This window comes from Moschus berezovskii, chromosome 5 (assembly GCF_049115385.1).
Source record: "Moschus berezovskii isolate FMDL1 chromosome 5, NW_MosBer_1.0, whole genome shotgun sequence".
NCBI classification, from domain to species: Eukaryota; Metazoa; Chordata; class Mammalia; order Artiodactyla; family Moschidae; genus Moschus; species Moschus berezovskii.
In genome coordinates, this window is record NC_142464.1 from 100,279,008 (window position 1) to 100,304,299 (window position 25,292).

A 25,292-nucleotide genomic window follows, 5' to 3' on the forward strand; every position below is an offset into this window, starting at 1 on the left:
GAGGTTAAACTAGGAGACTGATAACAAATACATTTGGATCACCATACATTATTATATGGTGATCCAAAATACATTCACTAATAGGTTAGTGATTTTTAACATGAGGCGTTAAGTTTTAGTCTAGCATGGAGAAAGAAGTTCTTGTATCTGTATGACTCTGTTCTCAGTTCAGATGTTTTTTTCAGAGATGATTAGTTTCATAAAGGTCCCTGAGAGCATAAATCTTAGTCCTTTAAGACTGACACTTAAAATTCAGTGTCTTTGAAAATTGCTTAAAAAAACAGTAAAAATGTTCATATAGGAAACCTGGAAAATAAAATTAAAAACAATCATATATAATCCTATCATGTTGTTCAGTCACTCAGTTGTGCCTTACTCTTTGTGATCCCATGGACTGCAGCACGCCAGGCTTCCCTGTCCTTCACCATCTCCAGGAGCTTGCTCAAACTCATGTCCATCGAGTCAGTGATGCCATTCAACCATCTCATCCTCTGTTGTCCCCTTCTCCTCCTGCCTTCAATCTTTCCCGGCATCAGGGTCTTTTCGAAGGAGTCGGTTCTTTGCATCAGGTGACTATGGTATTGGAGCTTCAACATCAGTTGTTGCAATGAATATTCAGGACTGATTTCCTTTAGGATTGACGGGTTTGATCTCCTTTCAGTCCAAGGGACTCTGAAGAGTCTTCTTCAACACCACAGTTCAAAAGCATCAATTCTTCAGTGTTCAGCTTTTTTATGGTCCAGTTCTCACATCCATACATGACTACTGGAAAAACCATAGCTTAAACTCGACACACTTTTGTCAGCAAGGTAATGTAGAAATAGTATTTTAATTAGTTCTTGATAGTTTTTTGTCTTAGCAACATTTATGGAGGATTTCTACTTCTCTTTTATTTGAGAAAACAGAGGCCCATACAAGCTATAATGACTAACTAAGTATTGTATTCTTACTGCTTTTGAGGTTCTCAGCCAGTCTCTGAATGGAGGGAGAACAGTGTTATTCAGTTATCAAGGTCTAGATATGAGACATGAATTAACCAAGTATGGTTTGACAAAGAAAATTAAGAGACAAAATTACAATTACTTTTCCCTTTCCCATTTTACCTTCTTTATGGGAAACCAGTGTTCTTAAATAAGGTTGAAACATATTGGTCATTGTAGGCCATATATTCCCTCCCCCTGCCAAAAAAAAGAGGTTCTCCCCCTGAGATTTACAACATGACTGTAATACAGTAGATATGTCCATTTTGTTCACTGTGTACATCAAATTTTACTTACATCAGCTTTCTGCTTAGAAAAGACTCTTTTTCAGCTCTTAACTTTCCTAAGAATAGAGACTTTTATTATTTTAAATATCTTTGTAGATTTCTCTTCCTGAACTAGATTTATGCATGAGCCTTGTTTTCTGGCTTATAATTTTTAAAAATCTCATTAAATTTTTTTCTATTTGTGTAACAGGCAAATACACATTCCCTTCCAAATTTATATCCCTCGTGGCAGTTAAGTAAGGCAGTCCCTTGTCCTGGACAAGGCGGTGTAGACTGTATATAGCATTTAAGAGCCAAGATGCCGCTTCCATCCTTCTCTTCCTGTCATGGCGACCCTCAACTGAGACAGAGGGAGACTGTTCTTGAGTTAGCGTAAAGGCCTTGCCCACCTGCATGGAACTTGGTGTGAGCAAGAAATACATTTTTATGGTGGTGCATCTTTAATATTTTGAGAGCTTTGTTACTACAACATAGTCTAGCAGTCTTGTACATTTTTTCATGTGTGTTTTTATAATATGTATATAGTTTATAAACATGTAATGATAATGATGGCATAGTTAGAATAGGAAGAATTTTTCCTGATCTAATTCCTGTCTGTCTCCTTAAAATCATTTCTCACAATATCCATTTAAACTTCCATTCTTCTAGACTGAATGCACCGTGCTGTTTCACACCTGTGTCTTTGTACATGCTCTTTCCTTTACTAGAGTTCACTTTTATTTTTCTACCTATCAGATATGTATGTGTCTTTCAAATTTCAGATTGCCATCACTTTCCCAGGAAAGGCTTCCTTGAGTTTCTCTATTTTCTTTGTACATTTGGAGTTTTTTCAGTTCAGATTTATTTACCTTTGTTTCTGTCATTAATAGTAAATTATAAACTCACAGTGTAGTAATTTCTTTTAACCTGGGTATATAATGGGGATAAATGTTTGTTAAATGAATGCCCTGCCTTTGAACAAAGAACAATTTAAAGCTCTGTTGGTTAATACCTTCCTGAAAAGTAGTTGGCAGTTGGTTGAAAATAAAATAGGTGATCTTTTGTATAAATTCATGGGGTCAGGAAGAAAGAGAAAATGAGAGGACTGCTGCTGCTAAGTCACTTCAGTCGTGTCCGACTCTGTGTGACCCCATAGACGGAAGCCCACCAGGCTCCCCCTTCCTTGGGATTCTCCAGGCAAGAACACTGGAGTGGGTTGCCATTTCCTTCTCCAGTGTGTGAAAGTGAAGTCGCTCAGTCGTATCCGACCCTTAGCGACCCCAGGGACTGCAGCCTACCAGGCTCCTCCATCCACGGGATTTTCTAGGCAAGAGTACTGGAGTGGCTTGCCATTGCCTTCTCCAAAATGAGAGGGCAGGAAGGAGAAATTCTGCCATTTCAATTTTGGTGTGATTCCCCTAAGGTTTTCATAGTAAGGGCGATATAATGTGGTGTTAGTGTTTGTGTTTTCTCTCTCTGCATTAGATTTTTATCTGTCTTTTCAGTTTTATTCATTGAGGTACAGTTGACATACTGAACTGATACTATATTAGTTTTAGGTTTAGAACCTAATGGTTCAGTATTTGTATATATTGTGAAATGATCATCACAATAAGTCTAGTTAGCATCTGTCACATAGTTACAGTTTTTTTCCTTGTGATGAGAACTTTTACAGTTGACTCTCTTGCATAACTTTAATGTGTGTAATACAGCGTTATTAAATACAGTCATTATGCTGTACATTACATGCCCAGTGATAGCTCTCTTGCTGCTGTTGCTGCTGCTGCTAAGTCGCTTCAGTCGTGTTCAGACTCTGTGCGACCCCATAGACGGCAGCCCACCAGGCTCCCCTGTCCCTGGGATTCTCCAGGCAAGAACACTGGAGTGGGTTGCCATTTCCTTCTCCAATGTGTGAAAGTGAAAAGTGAAAGTGAAGTCGCTCAGTCGTGTCCGACTCTTCATGACCCCATGGACTGCAGCCTACCAGGCTCCTCCGTCCATGGGATTTTCCAGGCAAGAGTACTGGAGTGGGGTGCCATTGCCCTCTCCGGATAGCTCTCTTACTCTGTCATTTTTGCTATGTGAAGTTGCTTGATGTTCATGAAGACATCTCAGAGTTGGTAATATTCTGAAGTTCTTTGTTTCTTTGCTATTTTGTTTTGCCTTTTTGAGTGTAAAATAGAGCATGTGTTTAAAATGTGTAGGTACAGATTAAAGAACAAATTCTCATGTACCCATTATTTAGGTGAAAACTAGAACTTTATTGTAGTCCAGAAGCCCCTTATGTGCTATTCCCTGGTTTCATTTCCTTCTCACCTCCTGAAATAATCACCATCCTGAACTTTATGGAAATCATTCCTTTGTTTTTGTTTTCATCATATATATCTCTACAGCTGACTCTTGCACAACATAGGGATTGGGGTGCTGACCCTTGCACAACATAGGGATTGGGGCACAGACTCTTCCCCCCCAAGTCAAAAATCCATGTGTAACTTTATAGTTGACTCTTCATATCTGTTGAAGAAGGAAATGGCAACTCACTCCAGCATTCTTTCCTGGAGAATTCCATGGACAGAGGAGCCTGGCGTGGCGTTGCAAGAGCCAGACATGACTTAGTGACTAAACCACCACCGCCATCTCCATATCTGTGGTTCCACATCTGGGGATTTAGCCAACTGCAAAATCATGTATTATAGTACGTATTGAAAAAAATTTTGATGTAAGTGGATCCACATAGTTCAAACTTCTGTGTTCAAGAATCTTGTCAGTGTTTACTTTCCCTGTTTTAAAACTTTATATAGTAAATGGAACCATGCTACATGTACTTTTCTGTGGCAAGCTTCTTTTGTGCAAGATTGTTTTTGAAATTCATCCGTGTTGATGTGTATAGTTGTACTTCATTTATTTTCACACTGTATAATATTCCATTAAATTAAAATACTCTAGTTTACTTATCCATTCTATTTATGAACATTTGGCTTTATATACAGAGTTTTACTATTGTAAACAGTATTGCTATAACATTCTCTCTGTATATCCTATATAAGAATTTATCTGTGGTGTCTACATAGTAGTTGAATTGCTAGAGCATAGAGTGTGCACATGTTAAATTATATGAAATAATACCAAACTGGTTTTCAGAGTAATCATAGCTATTTTCTCTTTCATCAAAAGTGGAGGTATCTCATTATTCTAGATATCTTCCTGATACTTGATATTACCCAACATAAAGTTTTTTCCTAATCTGGTGACATGGTATACCATAATGATTTGAATGTATGTGTCCCTGATTACTAATGAAATTGAGCATCTTTTCATATGTTCAAGGATTATGCTTTTTTTTTCTGGAATTCCTGTTCATTTGTTTCCTGTTTTTCAGCTAGTTGTCTATCCTTTCCTTTTCAGATACTAATAATTTGCCAACTAAATGCTTTGCAAATACCTTCTTAGTGACTGATTGGATATGGGAGGTGAGGGAGAAGGAGTACTAGAAGTACTCAGAAAATTCTGGTTTTGGGAGCTGAATGGATGCTGCTGCTATTCATCTAGGGTGTAAAATAGAAGAGGAGAAATAGATCAGGGTGCAGGAGGGAAGAGGAATTAATTTAAGATATTTTGGAGTTTGATGTTATCAGGTTGCAAATGTCTCATAGAAAGTTGACTCTTAAGGATCTGAAGCTCAGGCCAAGCTCTACTTTGCCACATAAGCCCTGGAAGAATCCTGTATGATGGGCCTTTCAGGAGACTATAGTTGGAAGGAATGTGGTAATCCTCAAACTAATTTGTCCTCCACCCACTCCTGCTTCTTTGGCTGTGGATTCTCCGGCATATGCTTTTTATGAAATAAATCCCAGTCAAATGATCCACCATACACTTCATCTTAGTTATAATTATTTATTATGTTTTTGGCCTCTAAACAATTAAATAATCTTTCTTAATATTTCTAGGAGAGAACATTACTTTTACTTTGGAAAGCATTTAACGTATTTGTCTTACATAGCATGTAGAACATGTATCTAAATTTAAAATTTATTCCATTGCAATAATTACACAAGTTAATAGTTGTATACAAGTTATTCCATGAACACCGAAAATCATATAAGAAACATATATCTTTAAGAATTCTACTTTGTATAGTTTTTGACTAAGTACTACTATTTTCACCTACATTTCCAGATATTTCTGGCTGCTGCTATGTATTTGGAACTATGTACATAACACCTGAAAGAATACAGGCCCCTTGGAGGGATGGCAGTAGAAGCCTATGGAGTAAAGATCTTTCTTTAAAAAGCAGATTGTATTATTGCTTTGAATATCTCTTAGTTATTTGAGACCCTAAGGTCTCTAATAAGCCCAGAGCTGGAAAGATCCCTTAATAACCTAGAAAGATTGGAAAGGGGAGGAAACTGTCAGTAGCAAGGCTGGGACTTAGCACATTGTCTAAGAACGTAGAGCCTTGGTGTAGCTTACAGTTATAGTGCCAGGGCAGAGCTACTACTGAACAACTCAGGGTGATCAGCCCCCTCTCCCCTGTAGGAGTAGTAGCAGCTGATTTGGTGACTGGCTTGATCACCTTTTAGGAGAACTGAAGTCCATGGACAATTAGGGCTTGACATATGCTGTACATAAGGAAACAATTGTAGAGGTAGCTTCTCTCTGGTCCTTATCAGTAGTGCAGTGATTATGCCTCTTTCCGTGTTCCCGGAGATCTTTTAGTCCTATAAGAAGAGAAAGAGGGTGTAAGAGACTCTGAGTCCAGTCTAAATTCTGCTAGGAACATACTGAGTTTGTAGGTAATCCCAAGTGCTTAGATGAAGTGTGGTGAGCTTTCCTGCTCCTACACAATCATTGTGGGTTACACAGGATGCTTAAGGCCAGGAAAAGCTTATGGGAAATTTGGCATCTTTGCTTGCATTGTTATAGCTCTGCTTCAAGGTTGAAGTGGCCTAATGACACTTCCAGACAGGTAATTAGGATAACTTTTGATACCACACAAGATGACACCTGAAGTACAGAGGCAGATGGAGGTAGTGGAACCATGGTGGTAACACCACTTTAAGCCAAGAATTCCACCGGAAAGCCCAATGCAAATATTTCTAACTTCCCCAAACTGACATTTCTTAAAAAGCAGTTCTTCTGAAAGCAATAGCAAACCTACCTTTGCTTGTTAATTGCTTTCAGTAAATTCTTGATGGTCTTAGATTCTGGATTCAGACATCTTTTCTCCCCATTCTTTTTTATTGTGGCACTGTAGGGGAGTAAAAAAGAGTGAAAACATTTAAAACAATGATGGGCCAATAAAACAGATGGAATATATAGTTTTAAAGTCAGGCATTTAGGCTTCACTTTAGATGTTTTTCTTTGCTCTACAGAAGTCTTAGGATCATCATAAACCCTTTACTGATTTTTTGAATCATCATCACGTATTTAATGTTTGATTACAGCCATGGAGATGATCATTAGGTTTTACTCACATAATCTCGACACGTGGGCAGGATTGACTTGCAGGAATCACTTCAAGTTTTTCTAAGGACCTTGGATTAACAGATCCATTACTGATCTTGATGCAGGTACAGCGTGTATTCCTAGAGAGAGGTATGCCTGCAGGAAAAGAGACAGGTATAGCAGAGGACATTAGCACAGTTTTCATTTTAGGCACTTAATGTGGATTGGGTAGTACTTAGCAGAACCTCTGCCTCCATGTGTAATCACATAGTCAATCTGTGATCATACAGCTCTGTTTGATTTAATTAGTTGATTCCCTGAAAGAATGGAATTGTAACTTGTTGATTGTAAGATGCATTGAGCCCCAGTCATATAGTTAATTACACTTAAGTTAAATAAGGAGATACCTGTCTCCTTCTCTTTCTCTTTCTTCCCTCATATTTTCTCTGTATATCCCTCTTTCTTTTCCACTCCTACCTTTCTCCTCTTCTCTTCTTTTATTCCACTTGCTTCTCTGATAATAAGCTCTGATCAGAAGCAATCTCTGTTCATTTACCCTTCATTTTTAGGCAGGCTGTAAAACTCTTGCAAATACATTATTTCTGTACTTAAAAAAATCTATACCCTAGTTCTATTTCTGTTATTATAAATAAGTAGCCCTTGATGTTCCTTACCTTGACTCAGAGTCAGAAGGATAAGGCAGAAAATAAGAAAACCACTTTTGTTCATGGTGCTGCAACTGAAGGTACTTCTGCAGTAGGCTGACTGCCTGAACAGTTGAGGAGTGTCTCAGAAAACGTCGTTCTCAGATGCAGTATTTATTTGCAAAGGCACTTTCCCTCTCTAACTCTGATTGGATGACATTACAGTTGACTCGGCAAAACCTGCAGTCTGTTCCTTGGGGAAGTCCCATGTTGCAGAATCGAAGATATTGTTTATATTTATTGTGGCTTCTGAGGTACGGAATTTCCCTCTCCCTCCTTTGTTTCAATAAGAGTGAGTTAGGTTTCACTTTCTAAAACATGAATGGTTTCTTGAAAAACAAAACTTTATTGCAAGTAGAATTACTTTAAAAAAAGGAACTTATATTCTTGCACTTCCTGCAAAATAAAAATGTCAACTTAAATCAGAGTCCTAAATAGTTTTAAAATGAATAAGTCTTAATATTTGTTTCAAATTCATTTAAATTTGCATCAGTAAGGCTTAAGTAGGAAATCTTACATTTGTTTACCTTTTACACTTTTTATGGGTTTCAGCAATGTCATATATATTCTTATTTTATTTTTATAGTAATCCTATAAGAAGATAGGAAATTATTTGTGGAAGAGTAATTTAAAAGGTTAGATAATTGTGTTAGGTTGTCATCCATTTATTTTAACTATGATGCTTTTCTCTCAACATTTTAAATTTTGGTAATACTTTCAGAGGCTCAGCAATTAAAAAAAATTCCTCAGTAATATCAATTTCCCCTCCTTTGAAGGTAAATTTAGTTTTTGGAAACAATAATTTTGCCAAGCTCTGCAGTATTTGATCAAATAGCAGAGTATTTGATCAAATAGTACCAAGTAATAGGTTTGGTCTTCTGGAGAAGGTCAAAGACGTGGAACTGGCAAGTTTCAAGGAATTCTAGAAGTGCTCTGATTATTCATAACATCACTAAAATAAGTGAATAACCTCCAACACAATTATTTCTAGGTTAAACACTATGCATTTGGATATCTGATTTCTTATATGTTAGTAAACAAGTTTCATGTATTACAGTCCATCCCTGAATGAAAACATCATAGGATCCAGGATGGAGTAAGAAAAGGATTTGTAGCTATAGTAGGGTTATTGCCAAAAAAAATGCTTTTTGAGGAAATAAATTTAAAATAGGGGCATAAATAAAGACAGACCTTAGGAGAACAGAATGGAAACAGATTGATTTAAGATGGGGCTGAAACTGCAATACTTTGGCCACCTCATGCGACGAGTTGACTCACTGGAAAAGACTCTGATGCTGGGAAAGGTTGGGGGCGGGAGGAGAAGGGGACGACAGAGACTGAGATGGCTGGATGGCATCACCGACTCTGTGGACATGAATTTGAGTGAACTCCGGGAGTTGGTGATGGACAGGGAGGCCTGGCGTGCTGTGATTCATGGGGTCGCGGAGAGTCGGACACGACTGAGCGACTGAACTGAACTGAACAGCTCCAAGAGAGTGTCACGTGCAAAGCAGAGGCCAAAATGTGGTAGCCTTAGAGCTGGTAATATTGATAACTAAAATAAGCACAATTTCAGCTGGGCAAATAGGGTCAAAACTTGGTTTCTTATTTTAGCATTCGGTAATGCTTAGCTGATTATTCACAGCAGATATCAGTAAGAAGTAGGTAATACCCTTTCCTATAACATGTGTTAGAAATTCACCAGTATTCAAGGGACAAATAGTCTGGTTGTATTCTTGGCAAGTGATTGACAGGAGATACAAAATGAAATACTATTCTAAATGCAGGCATCAAGATGCAGGTAATACTTGGAACCTAGGAAAATATCTGGGTTTTTTTTTTTTTTCGTGGTCAGCCTGGCTGCAGCAATGTAGGGATGGTCCAGGGAAAGGTAGGGCTTCCACACTAGGGTTAGACTAGTGTACCCGGCAGGTACTGGCCTAAAAGTTGGCATAGAGGCCAAGATAAAAGCCCATATTTGTAAGCTGAGCACATGTAAAACTTGAAACCTCATATGCAGGAACTCCATCATCAGAACAGTAAATGAGTTGTTGCTTCAGGATACAGAAATTTCTGGATTGTTGAATCTCTGGTCGGTCTGTTCTAAGGACTGGGGTAGAGCTAAGCTTGCAAGTGGGTAAGTCAGTAGACTTAACTGTGGGGAAACTGAAAAGTCAAAAGGAGAGGGAAGTGAGGCAGATAGAACTGGGAAGACTTTCACCCAGCAAAAAGACCTTCTTCTGATGAGGGAAAGGTGTGTGAAAGGCAGTGACATGGATGAGCCCTCCCATAGCTGTTTGTGTAGAATAAAAATCGGATTGTGAGTAAAAATGCCAAACATTTTTGGGGAAGTGTCATGGATGGAAGAGGCACTGGACAGTTCAACATTAAACAATAAAAAGATGCATGGTGATTATTTTTGTTAGTATCTGATTTCACAAATAAGATGCTATCTATATAGTAAAGTAGGATAGTTGAGGTAGAGATGCCTGCTAGTGGGCTGTTATTAGTGAGAAAATATTTATTACTCATTTAATTGATTTTTAGTTAAATATTACGTAGCATTAACTATATGCCAGGCATTGTTTGAAGTGCTTTATGAATACTGACTTAATCCTTAGTTCTGGGGTCCATTTTCTCGACAACTGTGTTGTGTTGTCTCCCCAGAGAGAATATTGTCCTTGATTTGGATTTCTGATTTCCGTTCTCTCTGTCTTAATTAGCTGAAGACATCGTTGAGGTTATTTTGGTGCCTCAATAATTAAACACCTAGGGTTTAAGATTGGTCTGTCTTACACTGAATCTCATACTGAAATGAAAAATGCTGTAGAGTATATGTATGTTACACAGTATATTCAGATAAACATGTGTTAGCCAGTAAACAATCATATAGATAAACATTTATTTACTTACAGTATTTTATATGGTAGTTCCCTTTCCTGAAACAGACCATGTTCTATTGGATTTGTGTTAGAATATATTGAACATTGTATATCCTGGGATTTTTGTGACTGGGGGAAAAAGACATTTATTTCTTCCTAGTTCTGATATTTGCATTTAAATTCTTTTAAAATATATAAATTTTATTTAAGAGTTGAGTTTTATTGTGGTTTTAAAAATACTGCAGATAGATTTTATCATCAGCATCCTGTCATTTATTCAGCTAGATAATTCCTCAGCTGTATTCATGAGCCTGCTCAACGTTTCTTTCATCAGAAATATAGACACCTCCCAAAGTTTTTTTTATTCTTGTATTTAACTTTTGTGACTTAATGAATCGTTATAAATTATCTTTCTTTGCCTCTACTAACAGTGTTTGGTCTGTTAAGTGTAGCTACAGCTATTCAGCTCTCTTTTGGTTACTGTTAACATGAAATATCTTTTTCTGATATTTAACTTTTAACGTGTTTAAGTCATTGAATATAAATTACATCTTTTGTAAAAACTATATACATTTAGATCATGTTTTTAAAAATCCATTCTGGAGGATAGTGGCCAAGATAGTGGGGTAGACAGATCCTGAGCTCACCTCCTTTTATGAGCACACTAAAATCACAACTATCTGCAAAACAACTATCAGTGAAAAAGACTGGAACCTGCCAGGAAATATCTTCTACAACAAGGATACAAAGATGGAACCGTAACAAGATGAGTAGGAAGGGCGGACTTGTGATACATATCAAATCCCATTGCCCTGGGAATGCAGAGAATAATTATATTGCAGAGATTCTCCCTTAAAAGTGAGAATTCTGAGCTCCAACACAAGAGATTTCAAATAGCCAAAGCAATCTTGAAAAGGAAAAACAGAGCTGTAGGAATCAGGTTCCCTGACTTCAGACTATACTACAATGGTATAGTAATCAAAACTATGTTAACCATCACAAAAACAGAAATACAGATCTATGGAACAGGACAGAAAGCCCAGAAATAAACTTACGCACTGTGGTCAGTTAATCTACAGTAAAGGAGGCAAGATTACACAGTTGAGAAAGACAGTCTCTTCAAATAAATGATGTTGAGAAAACTGGACAGCTACATGTAAAAATATGAAATTAGAGCATTCTTTAACACCACACACAAAAATAAACTCAGAATGGCTTAAAGACCTAAATGTAAGACTGGATACTATAAAACTCTTAGAGAAAAACATAATCAAAAACACTCTCACATAAATTACAGCAATATCTTTTCCACACCATCTCCTTGAGTGATCGAAATAAAAACAAAAAATAAATGGGACATAATTAAACTTAAAAACTTCAGCACATCAAAGGAAGCCATAAATGAAACAAAAAGACAACCCATAGAATGAGACAAAATATTAGCAAACAAAGCAACTGACAAGGAATTAATCTCCAAAATATGCAAACATCTCATGTAGCTCAATAGCCAAAAAACCCCAAAAAACAAATAACCCAATCCACAGATGGGCAGATGTCCTAAATTTCTCCAAAGAAGACATGCAAATGGGCAAGAGGCACATGAAGAGATGTTTAACTTCGCTAATTATTGGAGAAATGCAAGTGAAAACTGCAGTGAGATATCACCTTACACCAGTCAGAATGGCCATTATCAAAAAATCTACAAACAGTAAATGGTGGAGAGACTGGAGAGAACGGAACCCTCCTACATGGTTGGTGGGAATGTAAATTGGGATAGCCACTATGGAGAACAATATGGAGGTTCCTTAGAAAACTAAAGGAGAACTACCATATGATCCAACAGTTCCATTCCTGGGCATATATCTGGAGAAAATGCTAATTTGGAAAGATACATGTACCCCCAGTGTTCACTGTAGCACTGTTTACAATAGCCAAAACAAAGAAGCAACTTAAATGTCCATTGACAGATGAATGGATAAAGAAGATGTGGTATATACATAACAGTGGAGTTTTACTCAGCCACAAAAAAGAATGAAATAATGCTATTTGCTGCAACATGGATAGACCTTGAGATAATCATACTAAGTGAAGTACATCAGACAAAGACAAATATCATATGATATTGCTTATATGGAGAATCTTAAAAAAAAAAAAAAAGATACAAGTGAACTTATTTACCAGACAGAAACAGACTCAGAGAGGAGAGCAAACTTATGGGAACTTATGGTTACCAGGGGAAAGGGATAGATTCAACGTTCAGGATTGACATGTACACACTACTCTCTGTGTCAAACCCGCACCCCCTGCAGTAGGAGTGCAGAGTCTTAACCCCTGAACCACCAGGGAAGTCTCCAGCCACTATATGTAAAACAGATAATCAACAAGGACCTACAGTATAGCACAGGGAACAGGGCTCAATATTCTGTAATAATTTAACTACGGAAAGAATTTGAAAAAGAATAGACACATATACACGTATAACTGAATCACATCACTGGACACCTGAAATGAACACAATATTTTTAATCAACTATGCTCCAAAATAAAATTAAAAAAACCTGTAAGTTGTCATGTCGTTCTTCTGCTTAGGACCTTTCAATAACTTAGTTAGATTAAATCCAATTCTGTATCTTGTTTTACTAAGTTCACTATAATCTGGTTGCTACTGATTTCTCCAGCCTCATCTCACATTTTCCCTCTCAGCCACTATACTCCAGTCACAGAGGCTTTTATACTAACAGTTTTCTTTATTTGGAATGTTTTTGCCCCTGTTCTTTGCATTGGTGTTCCTTCTGGACGTTTGGATTTTATCTAAATAGTACCTTCTCTTACCAAACAATCTAGGACATCCATGACCTTATTTTAATTCTCTGGCATTTCTCACACTCTGATACTTGCTTAGTTTACTTTTTAATGTCTGTTTTGTCTCATTGGATTATAAGCCCTCAAAGAACAGGGACCTACCTTATCAGTCTTTTTCAGAGCTCATACCTATCACCTAGCATGTCACCTGGCATATGGAAGGTACTCAATAAATACTGGATGGATGGATAGATGTATATATCTTTCCAGACTTTAAGCAGTGGTGCAAATAAGAATTATACATCTTCAAAAAGAATTTCCATTGACTCATCACATGTCTACATTAAGACATGAATAAATATTACTGTTTCCTAGCTTTAGAAACCATGTTTAACCTAAGAAAGCTATAATTTCCCCAGAAGTTAGCTTAGATTCAGATAAGTAGAATCAATACAGGTATTCTCAGCTAGCTATAGATCAAAATCTTTATTTCTAGGACACTGGGGTAAATATATAAAAGGTGGTGCACTAAAACTTTTAAATTATTCATTGGAGGTTCTCCTCAATTATGTACTGAATGAACGAAGGAATGCAGGTCTTTTCAGTGCATATTGCTTATGTGTTCATTGATGGTTTTGGAAGCAGAAGAACAAGGAGGATTGTACTTGTTCTTATTATTGTCTCTCTACTTTATGAAGGGAACCAAGCTAGTCTCACGGGATACTAGGATAAGATCCAGTGTCTGTCCTTGATGGATTTGCATTCTAACTGGAAAGGCCACAAATATGAAACAGTAAATATCAATTAAAAAATAACTGTGTGATCAATGACAAATGAGTGGTATAGATAATATATGATATGGGGAGGGTTATAGGTGATTGTGTTTATTAAGACCAGTAATAGATGAACTTTAATGTGTGGATTGTATTTAGACAAGTGGCCAGGAAGGGAAGCATACACAATTAGAGAAGTATCACCAAAAATGGATTAGAGAGATGCCAACCAACCAATCAGGCAGATTGCTTCAGTCTCATAGGGTTGGTAACATCTTGTTAGGATTCTGTAGGATCTGGTCCTCAGATTTATAGGTCTGGAAACTCTCATATTTTTCTAATCATTCAGGGTAAACATGTTCTTAAAGAGTTAATTCTGCAAACAAGATATACAAGAACGTAAGATGAAAATTAAAGACAGTTTGTTCATTTATGTGAAGACCTTCCAGTGACCGGAATGATTGAGTCTGATAACCATTTCATCCTTTTCTAGTATCAGAGTACCTGAGAAGTTGAATAGTTATCAGGTTGTTTTCTTGTGAAAATAGAATGAAAACAAAGGACTGTTTTCTCCTTGTTTTGAGTGGGGCTCTGCTCAGGAGAGAAACCTTTATAAGTATGATCAGTGTGGAGGAGAATTCAGAAAAAAAAAAACTTTAGAGACAATAGTAAGCCAACTATTACTTGTTACATCAACTGGCAGCCTTACGTGAATCATGTGAATAAAAATCTAAGTAATAACTTTTAAATTTTATATCTTAATTTTTGCATGACTTTTTATATATTCACTTTCTTAGTATTCACTGATCTGAGTCTAGTTTTTAAAAGAAAGAATTAAGGGAAAAAGTACATCTGTAGTTTCAGTTTCATTTGCTGTTGGTTTAAGAGTAACTATGGCATCAGGCCAAAAGAAAGTGTCTGCCCTGACAGACTTGTTACAGACCCAGAAAAAAAATGCTTTCCGAGAAACTAATGTGCTTAGAAGAAATTTCCTAAAAAGTGAGCAGGAGCAGTTCAGTGATTTCCATAGGCTGAGAATCCCCTCAGCTGATTTACAGTACACCTTGGAAATTCTGGGAGAGCAGGGTAAAGCTTTGCCTTTCAAAGTTTTGACTGAGTTGTCAAAAGATTCTCCTAGCTAACAGTGTCTGGTAATACTGGTTGTATACTTTTGAGTTACTAGTGTGTCTCATCATTCACAGCCAGGGCAAAGTTGGTGATGTATACTTAAAATAAGCATGCTTGGGAAAGCCCGCAAATAAATAACTTCTGTTTGTATGCACACTGAAACCATGCAGTGCTTTGCTTTTCTCACACTTAATGGGATGATGAGATGGTCTGGGTCTCTACAGATAGCAGTGTATAGTTTGGTCTCTCACTTGCTCTGTGAACTTGGACAAACTGTTAGGTAGGTCTGTGCTTCAGTTTTCTTATTTTCAAATATGTGTTATAATATACACCTTTCACATTGTTCTAAAGATGACAGATTATTAAAAAGGTATTTTAACAAGTCTAAATGAAGTTTAACTGGCCAGCATTTCAAAAATATAGTCAGGTCTCTGTCCAAGTTTCAGCTTATTTCCTAGGTATGACAGGTAGTATTTTCTCTCTAGATGATGTTGTAACTCGTGTGATCAGATGTGTCTATTAGTCTACAGCATTGACCAGACATAGCATGCCTCTCCTGGTGGAACTGAGGGCTGGAATCATGCAGCATTTAGTCTTAGGAAAGGGCTTATTTAGGTAACCTGTCTTACCTTCAGTGCATAAGAGTACACCATGAATTTACTAAACAAGACACAGATGCTTATTTTTTTATTTTTCTTCTTTGTGCTATAGGTCATAGCCTGAAAAATTTAAAAGAAAGAAATTCAAGCCAGAAGTATTATTAAGGAAGAAATAAAATTTTGCATGGAAGATTTTTTGCATAGGAACTACCCCTTCAAATGTAGAAATGATCAAATTTATCAAAGTAGGTGGCTATAAGATCAGTGTACTACGCTTTCTCTATCAGAAATAAAATAAGTTTAATATTACTTTATAAAAATTTACGGAAGCAACAAATTCTTAAAAACATGAATATTAGGAGTGAAACTAAAAAAAGGCAAGCAAGACTTGTTTGCAGAAAATATAGGTGAATTTTTTTAAAATAATGTTGAGATTAAATACAGAAAGATTACCCTTTTGATAAAGTTAAGCAAAACTAAAGTTAAATAATATTTTATTTAACTGTGTGTGTATAAATAAAACTAATTTTAAGAAGGCTTCCCAGGTGGTGCAGTGGTAAAGACTCTTCCTGCTAATGCAGGAGATGAAAGAGACATGGGTTTGATCTCTGGTTTGGGAAGATCCCCTGGAGGAGCAAATGACAAATCGCTCCAGTATTCTTGCCTGGAGAATCCCATGGCCAGAGGAACCTAGTAGGCTACAGTCATAAAGAGTTAGACACTACTGAGCAGCAGAACACAGACACATTTTTAAAAAGCAAGGGAGTGATGGTTGCACAATAACATGAATGTACTTAATACTGCTGAACTGAACACTTAAAAATGTTTAAGAGAGTAAAATGTTAGATTATGTGTATTTTGCCACAGTTTTTTAAAAAGCAAGGGAAGAAACAGTTCAGAATAGTGATTGTCTTGGGGTTGGAAGAGGCAAGGGAATAGGATAGGGAAGAAACACAGTTAGTTATATTAAGTTATTAATGTTCTAGTTCTTGATTTGAGTGGTGTGTTCATGGGTCTTCATTTTATGATATATCTATATATATACACCTCAAAGGTGACAATGTATGTATCATCAACTACAATGATTAATCCAAGTCTGTATACCAGTGGTCCACTGAAAAATTAATTGACTGTAAAGTTCTCATTTCAGAGAAAGTGTGAGAGTAAGTTTTTATTCCTGGTTCCTCCTTTGGAGAGGAGCAGAAGAAATGTGGCATAATTATGCCGCTGCTTTTCTTAGTCATTTCATATGTTAAAAATTGGAAGTTTCCAAGAATCTCGATTAAATTGTAGCAATATTTTGACTTAACAGAGTGACTGATGGATTTAAATCATCGTGCTGAGGCACCAGAGATCAAATTGCCAACATCCGCTGGATCATGGAGAAAGCAAGAGAGTTTCAGAAAAACATCTATTTCTGCTTTATTGACTATGCCAAAGTCTTTGATTGTGTCGATCACAATAAACTGTGGAACATTCTGAAAGAGATGGGAATCCCAGACCACCTGACCTGCCTCTTGAGAAACCTGTATGCAGGTCAGGAAGCAACTGTTAGAACTGGACATGGAACAACAGACTGGTTCCAAATAGGAAAAGGTGTACGTCAAGGTTGTATATTGTCACCTTGCTTATTTAACTTATATGCAGAGTACATGATGAGGAACGCTGGGCTGGAAGAAGCACAAGCTGGAATCAAGATTGCCGGGAGAAATATCAATAACCTCAGATATGCAGATGACACCACCCTTATGGCAGAAAGTGAAGAGGAACTCAAAAGCCTCTTGATGAAAGTGAAAGAGGAGAGTGAAAAGGTTGGCTTGAAGCTCAACATTCAGAAAACAAAGATCATGGCATCTGGTCCCATCACTTCGTGGGAAATAGATGGAAAAACAGTGGAAACAGTGTCAGACTTTGTCTTTTTGGGCTCCAAAATCACTGCAGATGCTGATTGCAGCCATGAAATTAAAAGACACTTGCTCCTTGGAAGGAAAGTTATGACCAACCTTGATAGTATATTAAAAAGCAGAGACATTACTTTGCCAACCAAGGTCCGTCTAGTCAAGGCAATGGTTTTTCCCGTGGTCATGTATGGATGTGAGAGTTGGACTGTGAAGAAGGCTGACCGCCGAAGAATCGATGCTTTTGAACTGTGGTGTTGGAGAAGACTCTTGAGAGTCCCTTATACTGCAAGGAGATCCAACCAGTCCATTCTAGAGGAGATCAATCCTGGATGTTCATTGGAGGGACTGATGCTAAAGCTGAAACTGCAATACTTTGGCCACCTCATGCGACGAGTTGACTCACTGGAAAACTCTGATGCTGGGAAAGATTGGGGGCGGGAGGAGAAGGGGACGACGGAGAATGAGATGGCTGGATGGCATCACCGACTCTGTGGACATGAGTTTGAGTGAACTCCGGGAGTTGGTGATGGACAGGGAGGCCTGGCGTGCTGTGATTCATGGTGTCGCAGAGAGTCGGACACGACTGAGCGACTGAACTGACTAACTGACTGAGTGTTAGAGCTTCAGCTTTAGCATCCGTCCTTCCAGTGAATATTCAGGGTTGATTTCCTTTAGGATTGACTGGTTTGATCTTGCTGTCCAAGGGATTCTCAAGTCTTCTCCAGCATCACATTTTGAAAGCATCAATTCTTCCAGGGAAGCAGCAGATCACATCTTCTTTATCCATTCATCTGTTGATGGTCATTTAGGTTGCTTCCATGTCTTGGCTATTGAAAATAGTACTGCTGTGAACACTGGGGAGTGTGTATCTTTTTAAATTAGCGTTTTCTTTGTATATATGCCCAGGGGTGGGATTGCTGGACCATGTGGCGGTTCTGTTTTTAGTTTCTTAAGGAACCTCTATATGTTTCTCTGGAGTGATTGTACCAGTTTACATTCCCACCAAGAGTATAAGAGAATTCCCTTTTCTCCATCCTCTCCAACCTTTACTCTTTGTAGATTTTTTGATGATGTCCATTCTGACTGGTGTGAGGTGATACCTCTTTGTAGTTTTCACCTGCATTCTAATAATTATTAATGTTGAGCATCTTTTCATGTGTTTTTTGGCTGTTTGTTTGTTTTCTTTAGAGAAATGTCTTTTCTCCCAAGATTTTTCTTTGGAGAAAGGTCTTCTGTCTGTCTTCGATTGAGTTGTTTTTCTTTTTTTTTAATATGTTGAGCTGCATGAACTGTGTATTTTGGAGACTAATCCCTTGTCAGTTGCTTTGTTTACAGGTATTTTCTCTCATTCTGTGGGGTGACTTTTTGTTTTATGTTTCCTTTGCTATGCAAAAAGCTTTTACGTTTAATTAGGTCTCATTTGTTTACTATTGCCTTTATTTTTTATTACTCTAGGAGGTAGATCCAAAAAGATACTGCTGCAACTTATGTCAAAGTGTGTTCTATGTTTTCTTCTAAGAGTTTTATAGTCTGGTCTTACATTTAGGTCTTTAATCCATTTTGAATTTATTTTTGTGTGTAGATTGTAATTTCATTTTTTTAATGTGTAGCTGTCCAGTTTTCTCAGAACCACTTATTGAAGAGACTGTCTTTTCTCCATTGTATAGTCTTGCTTCCTTTGCATAAATTGTCCATAGGTGTGTGACTGTATTCTGGACTTTCTATCCTACCCTATTGATCTGTATTTCTGTTTTTATATTTCTGTTATGGTTTATGGTACCATAGTGTTTTGATTACTATAGCTTTGTAGTATAGTCTGAAGTCAGGGATTCTGATTCCTCCAGCTCCATTTTCTTTCTCAAGATTGCTTTGTCTATTCAGGGTCTTTAGTGTTTCCATATAGATTTAAAAATTCTTTGAAAAATGTCAGTGGTGTTTTGTTAGGGATTGCATTGAATCTGTAAGTTGTCTTGGGTAGTGTAGTCATTTTGATAATACTGATTCTTCAGTCCAGAAACATGGTATATCTTCCATCTTTTTGTGTCATTTTCAGTTTCTGTAGTTTTTGGAGTAAAGGTCTTTTGCCCTCTTCAGTTCAGTTCAGTTCAGAGTTCAGTTCAGTTCAGTCGCTCAGTCGTGTCTGACTCTTTGCGACCCCATGAATAGGTAGGTTTATTCATAGATATTTTATCCTTTTTGATGTGATGGTAAATAGACTGTTTCTCTTTGTGATCTTTTGTTGTTAGTGTATAGATATGCAACAGGCTTATGTATATTAATTTTGTATCCTGCAACATTATTGAATTCATTGATGAGCTCTAGTAGTTTTCTAGTAGCATCTTTAGGATTATTTTATGTATAGTATCATGTCATCTGCAAATAGTGACAGTTTACTACTTCTTTCCAATTTGATTCCTTTTCTTTTTCTTCTTTGATTTCTGTGGCTAGGACTTCTAAAACTATGTTGAACAGAAGTGGTGAGAGTGGACATCCTCTTCTTCCTGATCTTGAGGAAAGGCTTTCCATTTTTTACCATTGAGTGTGATGTTAGCTGTGGATTTGTCATATACGGCCTTTATTATGATGAGGTAGTTTCCACTCTGTGCCCACTTTCTGGAGAATTTTTATCATAAATGGGTGTTGAATTTTGTCACAATGCTTTTTCTACATCTATTGAGATGATCGTATGGTTTTATTCATCAGTTTTTCCAGTGTTGTGTGTCATACTGATTTGTGGATACTGAAAAATCTTGCATCCCTGGCATAAATTCCACTTGATCGTGGTGTCTCATCCTTGCACTGTTTTGTTGGATTCTGCTTGCTATTACTGTGTTGCGGATTTTTGTGTCTGTGTTCATCAGTGACACTGGCCTGTGCTGCTGCTGCTCCTGTTGCTGCTAAGTCGCTTCAGTCGTGTCCGACTCTGTTCGACCCCATAGATGGCAGTCCACCAGGCTCCGCCGTCCTTGGGATTCTCCAGGCAAGAGTACTGGAGTGGGTTGCCATTTCCTTCTCCAATGCATGAAAGTGAAAATGAAGTCGCTCAGTTGTGTCCGACTCTTAGCAACCCCATGGACTGCAGCCCACCAGGCTCCTCCATCCACGTCCATGGGATTTTCCAGGCAAGAGAACTGGAGTGGGTTGCCATTTCCTTCTCCAGTGCATGAAAGTGAAAAGTGAAAGTGAAGTCGCTCAGTCGTGTCTGACCCTTCGCAACCCCATGGACTGCAGCCCACCAGGCTCCTCTGTCCATGTCCATGAGATTTTCCAGGCAAGAGTACTGGAGTGGGTTGACATTGCCTTTTCCAACTCATCTGTGCTGCTGCTGCTAAGTCACTTCAGTCGTGTCCAACTCTGTGTGACCCCATAGACGGAAGCCCACCAGGCTCTCCCGACGCTGGGATTCTCCAGGCAAGAACACTGGAGTGGGTTGCCATTTCCTTCTCCTCATCTGTGCTACTTTACTTTAAAAAATATCAAATTTATAGTGTAGAACTTAGTGAAATTTTTTTATTTTCAAAGACGTCCTTTTAAAAAAAATCACTGTAAATAGTCAAGTGATAGATCCAAGTTTTAAAACAATCCAGGGAATTCTTATAGAAGCCCTATATCTATATAGAAATTTATGTCTATTTATGATGTATACACGCATAATATTTATACTATATATCTATATAATATACCATAGAATAAATATATGATTCAGGTATTTATTTATTTATATACAGATCTCCTGGATGACATTTTGGCTTCTCATTATTGCTTGTAGGCACCAGTCAAAAGTTAGTCAGTAGGACTATTGGGTTCCAGGCACCCTACTGTGCTCTTTACTTTTCTGTTCATTCTCTGATCTGTTTTATGGTTGGCTCTTTGATATTGATAAGAAGGATACACAAAAGATGCATTTAAATTATTCTTTTGTTTTCAAATAAACAAAAATAACATGATTTTTGATAATTCTATAAATATTTTAGTTTTCCCAGTGTTTAGATGTCTATATAAAGAGTGCTGTAACAGCTAAGGTTTTTGGATCCACACAGAGAAACCACCTCTGGCTCACTTCAGTGAAAAGAAATTTAATTGGTAGTTGAAGAGTTCACGAAAAGACTGAAGAATTGGATTTGGAAAATGTACAAAACCTAAGGGTGCTAGGTGGCAGGAAGGATTATAGCCACAGTCATGCTACAGGAACATGTTAGGAAGTCACCACTATCAGACTTACACTGTTACTACTGCTGCTTTAAATATATCTTACTGATAGCATCTTTGTGGTGCCTGCCGGAGTTCAAAGTCTAGGGTAGGAATGGTCTTGCTGAGACCTTGTTCTGGCCGCCAGGGAACTCCTTCCTTTGGCTTTTTCCTTTTGGCCTCCCGCCAAAGCTCACATAATAAGAAATTTGCCCTGAGTAAGAAAGCAGTTTGAGTGTAGGAAGATCCTTTAAAAAAAAGAAAAGAGAGAGCTGTCCTTCACAACTACTCATTAAAATATATTTCAAAACAATTCTTTGTGATGATAGGTATCTGTGTACCTCTTGAATTACAAGGTAAAATTGTTTATGGTATCTTATGTTTCTGGAAAACATGTATTTGTTTCTGTTTTAAGGAGGGTTGTGGTAGCTTGCCCCGCTTCTGATGTTGCCTGGGGTGGGAGAGTGGGGAGGGAACCACACTGGTAGCTGCTACCTTTTGAGCTTCTGCCCCAGGTGGGACACAGGGCCACATTCGTTCCAGCACTGTTTGCTGAGCCCCTGGACTCCTTGGGAGTATCTGGGAACCAGTTTGCCTTAGAAAGCCTGGCCTGGTGGAGTAAACATTCTAGAAGACCTTTGCAGTTTTTTAGGGGCTTCCCTGGTGGCTCAGAGGTTAACACGTCTGCCTCCAATGCGGGAGACCAGGGTTCGATCCCTGGGTCAGGAATATCCCCTGGAGAAGGAAATGGTAACCCACTCCAGTATTCTTGCCTGGAGAATCCCATGGATGGAGAAGCCTGGTAGGCTACAGTCCACGGGGTCGCAAAGAGTCGGACACGACTGACCGACTGAACAGAACAGAACAGTGGTAGCTTATTAGAGAAAAATTACTTGATTCTTTTCAAAGTGAAACTATTTTGGATATCTCTAAATTTTATAGTATAGACATGACTAAAAAATAGATGTTTTTCTAAGAAAAAGAATCACAGAAAGTAAATGTGGTTGCGAGATATGCACATATTATTTATTTTTCAGTATTTTTCTTTGGTAGACAAAAATATGTCATATTTAAAATGTGTCCAAAGTATTACTATAATTTGTAAGAATGGATAAAACCAAAATTCATGGTTAACACATACATCCTAATTGCTTCAAATATCTCGATGAAAAAATAGTTATTTAAAAAATTCAAAACACCAGAGCTACTCATTTTATTATGAAATATTTGCACTCTTACCAGTTACCATTAGTTTATAATTGTTTTCATAGTACATTTCATGAATTACAGCTGTCTTTATAAAACAAGATGATGTTTAAGGACTTCCTCTCTATATATTTAACTTTTGGGAAAAGGAATATGAATTGACATAAAAATTATTTAAGGAATGATTATTATACATATGGATGCTTTGACTTATGAGTCATGGTCTTAATTCTAGTAATAATAATATATTAAAATATGAAATATATGTCAAGTACAGACAGATAACTTCTGGAGACAGAAATGCTTTCATAGCCACAGCAAAATAGTTATAAGTATCAAATCTCCTAGAGTTTCCTAACTTAGAAATGTGTGAATGTTCATTGCAGCCGGCAGAAGAAAGTCAGTTTCCTTACTGCAGAGTTCTTATCTTTTCAGTAGTCACAGTTACACTTGTTCTAGGTTTTCAGATCCTCTTTCCCAGGACTTCATATATTTTGATATTTTTAAGAATTCTTTCTTTGAACTTTCTGTAATGAGAAAATGAAAATTTTACAGACTTGGACTGTTCTTGTTTCCTAGTGATTAAGAGTTGACATGCAAAAATGTGTAGCAGGAAAGGAAAGTCGATCATAACCAGAGATCCCTTATCAGAATACTTCACACAGGATCATAACAAAACCATTCTGCATATGTTAATTTTTTTTCCCAAAAGATTTGTCTTGGATAAAGCAGATTATAAAATGGAAGTAATCTGGTAACCTACCTTGATAATAGCTTTTGCTTGCTTTGACTTGGGATTTAGGCATCTTTGTCCTTTATGTGTTTTCAGGGTGATACTGTTAAGGGAAGGTCCAAAACAGTCTTAAATTTTCAATGGAAAAACATAAGAAAAACAACACAAAAAATCCGCCCCCCACTATTATCTTCACCATGTCCATTACTTACATCACTTCTGTTTTGTCACAGTTATTAGTTGGGTAAATTATAGAGACTTTCTCAATATTTGCCACTTTCACTGCTTTTACTCCAGGGCCTATGCAAAGACACCGTCCCCCTTTGAACATAGGGAAGCCTAGAACAGATTATAGCATCAGTTACTAATACATTTGATTGCAGCAGTGGGCTCTGTTTTATAATCTTGATGAAGAATGTGAGCCAAGTTTTTAGTGAGGCTAGAGATAGTAATTTGTCAAATAGCACTCACCACTGCTGTGTTACTAGGAAAAGAACTTAAGAAGTTGACAATTTTCTCTTTGAATTTGTAAGCAAACCATTAAAAAATAAAGGGAAAAATGAAAGAAGTTTATTAGAGATCAAGCTCATTTGCCTGTTGCTTTTATGCTCAAGAACTTTTCCAGAAAGCTAATAACATTATCTCTTAAAATCTTGGCAGACGTTTAAAACTATTCCTAAAGGCTCTTGCCAGATTTTGTAGCTAAATAAATTCTGTTAAACTTACCATCTCTAGTTTCAGTTAAACATTTCCAATATTCTCTGCCAAAGCTGTAGCGACTGCTAACGTTTGAGGGTAAATAAAAACTCACTGTATATTTTGAAATAAAAGTGAACGAAAAGACATTTGGAGCATTAGAAAAGACATTTGAAGCATTAGAAAAGACATTTATAGGTTGAGAAGTAAAAGGTACCATATACCTTGAACAGTTGCAGCACATAATATCACAGCCAGGACTACAGCCATGCCCTTCACAGTCATGCTTGTTGCTGCTGCTTTGGCTTTGATATTCTTCTTGGAGGGACTAGAAAAGCAGATTGTGGAAGAGAATTTTTACTGGCATATATAAGGCACTTTATACACCAGCAGTGGCAACAGGAATTTCCCTCCTTGAGTCATGTTCCTTTCTTCCAAGAGATTCTGTTTTGTTCTCATCTACCGTTCCTTCCTTTTGTTACAATATTGAAAGTAATATGAATGTGAAAGCATTTACTTTGTAGACAGTAAAGAGCTATATAGAGTATTCCCAGATGGGAACCAGCCTTCCAGTAGCATTTCCTAGAAATGTATTAGTTTATTGGACTACCCTGGGCAGTGAAATTCTGATTGCCATTTAGGAAGATTGTCTTCTGATTTTCAGTCCTTTCCACCTTCCATCCTTCACAGAACTATATAAAAGAACATTCTTTAAAACAAATTATACTTTTGCTTTTAAGTCCAAACTCTTGCATGGGAGGCCTATTTTGTTTGACATCAAATGACCTTTTATTTCAACTTATTTGTATTTTTTGACTGTAATTGTATGTCTGAAGAAGTCTTCTAAAGACCTGTACTTCTGAATTTATATCCATTTATTTTTGCATGTTTAGCGGTTTTTGCATGTATTTGTTTCTCAAGCATTATTATTTAGTACATAAAGTTGTGTGAATTGTGGATTTTTAAAAAACGGTCCTTTCTCATGCTGT

General features: G+C 37.2%; 2 protein-coding genes across 3 annotated transcripts; both read right to left on the reverse strand.

The window, feature by feature from the left end:
- Positions 1-5,157: 5,157 nt before the first annotated feature.
- Positions 5,158-7,598, reverse strand: CXCL10 (C-X-C motif chemokine ligand 10). The gene is made up of 4 exons (XM_055434886.2): positions 7,366-7,598; positions 6,721-6,847; positions 6,405-6,494; positions 5,158-5,964 (listed from the first exon to the last, which is right to left on the reverse strand). The coding sequence occupies exons 1-4, from the start codon at positions 7,418-7,420 to the stop codon at positions 5,928-5,930; spliced, it is 309 nt and encodes a 102-aa protein (XP_055290861.1). The 5' UTR covers positions 7,421-7,598; the 3' UTR covers positions 5,158-5,927.
- Positions 7,599-22,722: 15,124 nt separating this feature from the next.
- On the reverse strand, positions 22,723-24,639 carry CXCL11 (C-X-C motif chemokine ligand 11). Of its 2 annotated transcripts, none has more exons than XM_055434887.2 (4): positions 24,528-24,639; positions 23,820-23,946; positions 23,638-23,710; positions 22,723-23,401 (listed from the first exon to the last, which is right to left on the reverse strand). In XM_055434887.2, exons 1-4 carry the CDS (start codon positions 24,586-24,588, stop codon positions 23,378-23,380), a joined length of 285 nt encoding a protein of 94 aa, XP_055290862.1. In that variant the 5' UTR covers positions 24,589-24,639; the 3' UTR covers positions 22,723-23,377. The 2 variants fall into 2 exon arrangements, with proteins under 2 accessions (XP_055290862.1, XP_088692222.1); XM_088836096.1 differs by having other exon boundaries at positions 22,723-23,397; positions 24,528-24,636.
- Positions 24,640-25,292: the final 653 nt, after the last annotated feature.

What these genes read in the sequence shown, in the direction of transcription:
- CXCL10 (XM_055434886.2), bottom strand. Translation starts at nt 7,420, where the DNA reads ATGAACAAAAGTGGTTTTCTTATTTTCTGCCTTATCCTTCTGACTCTG. An exon ending in CCTTCTGACTCTGAGTCAAG is followed by an intron (nt 6,848 to 7,365) that starts GTAAGGAACATC and finishes CTTTTCCTGCAG; the next exon opens with GCATACCTCTCTCTAGGAAT. An exon ending in TGCCCACGTGTCGAGATTAT is followed by an intron (nt 6,495 to 6,720) that starts GTGAGTAAAACC and finishes ACTCCCCTACAG; the next exon opens with TGCCACAATAAAAAAGAATG.
- CXCL11 (XM_088836096.1), bottom strand. Translation starts at nt 24,588, where the DNA reads ATGACTGTGAAGGGCATGGCTGTAGTCCTGGCTGTGATATTATGTGCT. An exon ending in TGTGACAAAACAGAAGTGAT is followed by an intron (nt 23,711 to 23,819) that starts GTAAGTAATGGA and finishes TTCCCTTAACAG; the next exon opens with TATCACCCTGAAAACACATA. An exon ending in AAGCAAAAGCTATTATCAAG is followed by an intron (nt 23,398 to 23,637) that starts GTAGGTTACCAG and finishes CATTACAGAAAG; the next exon opens with TTCAAAGAAAGAATTCTTAA.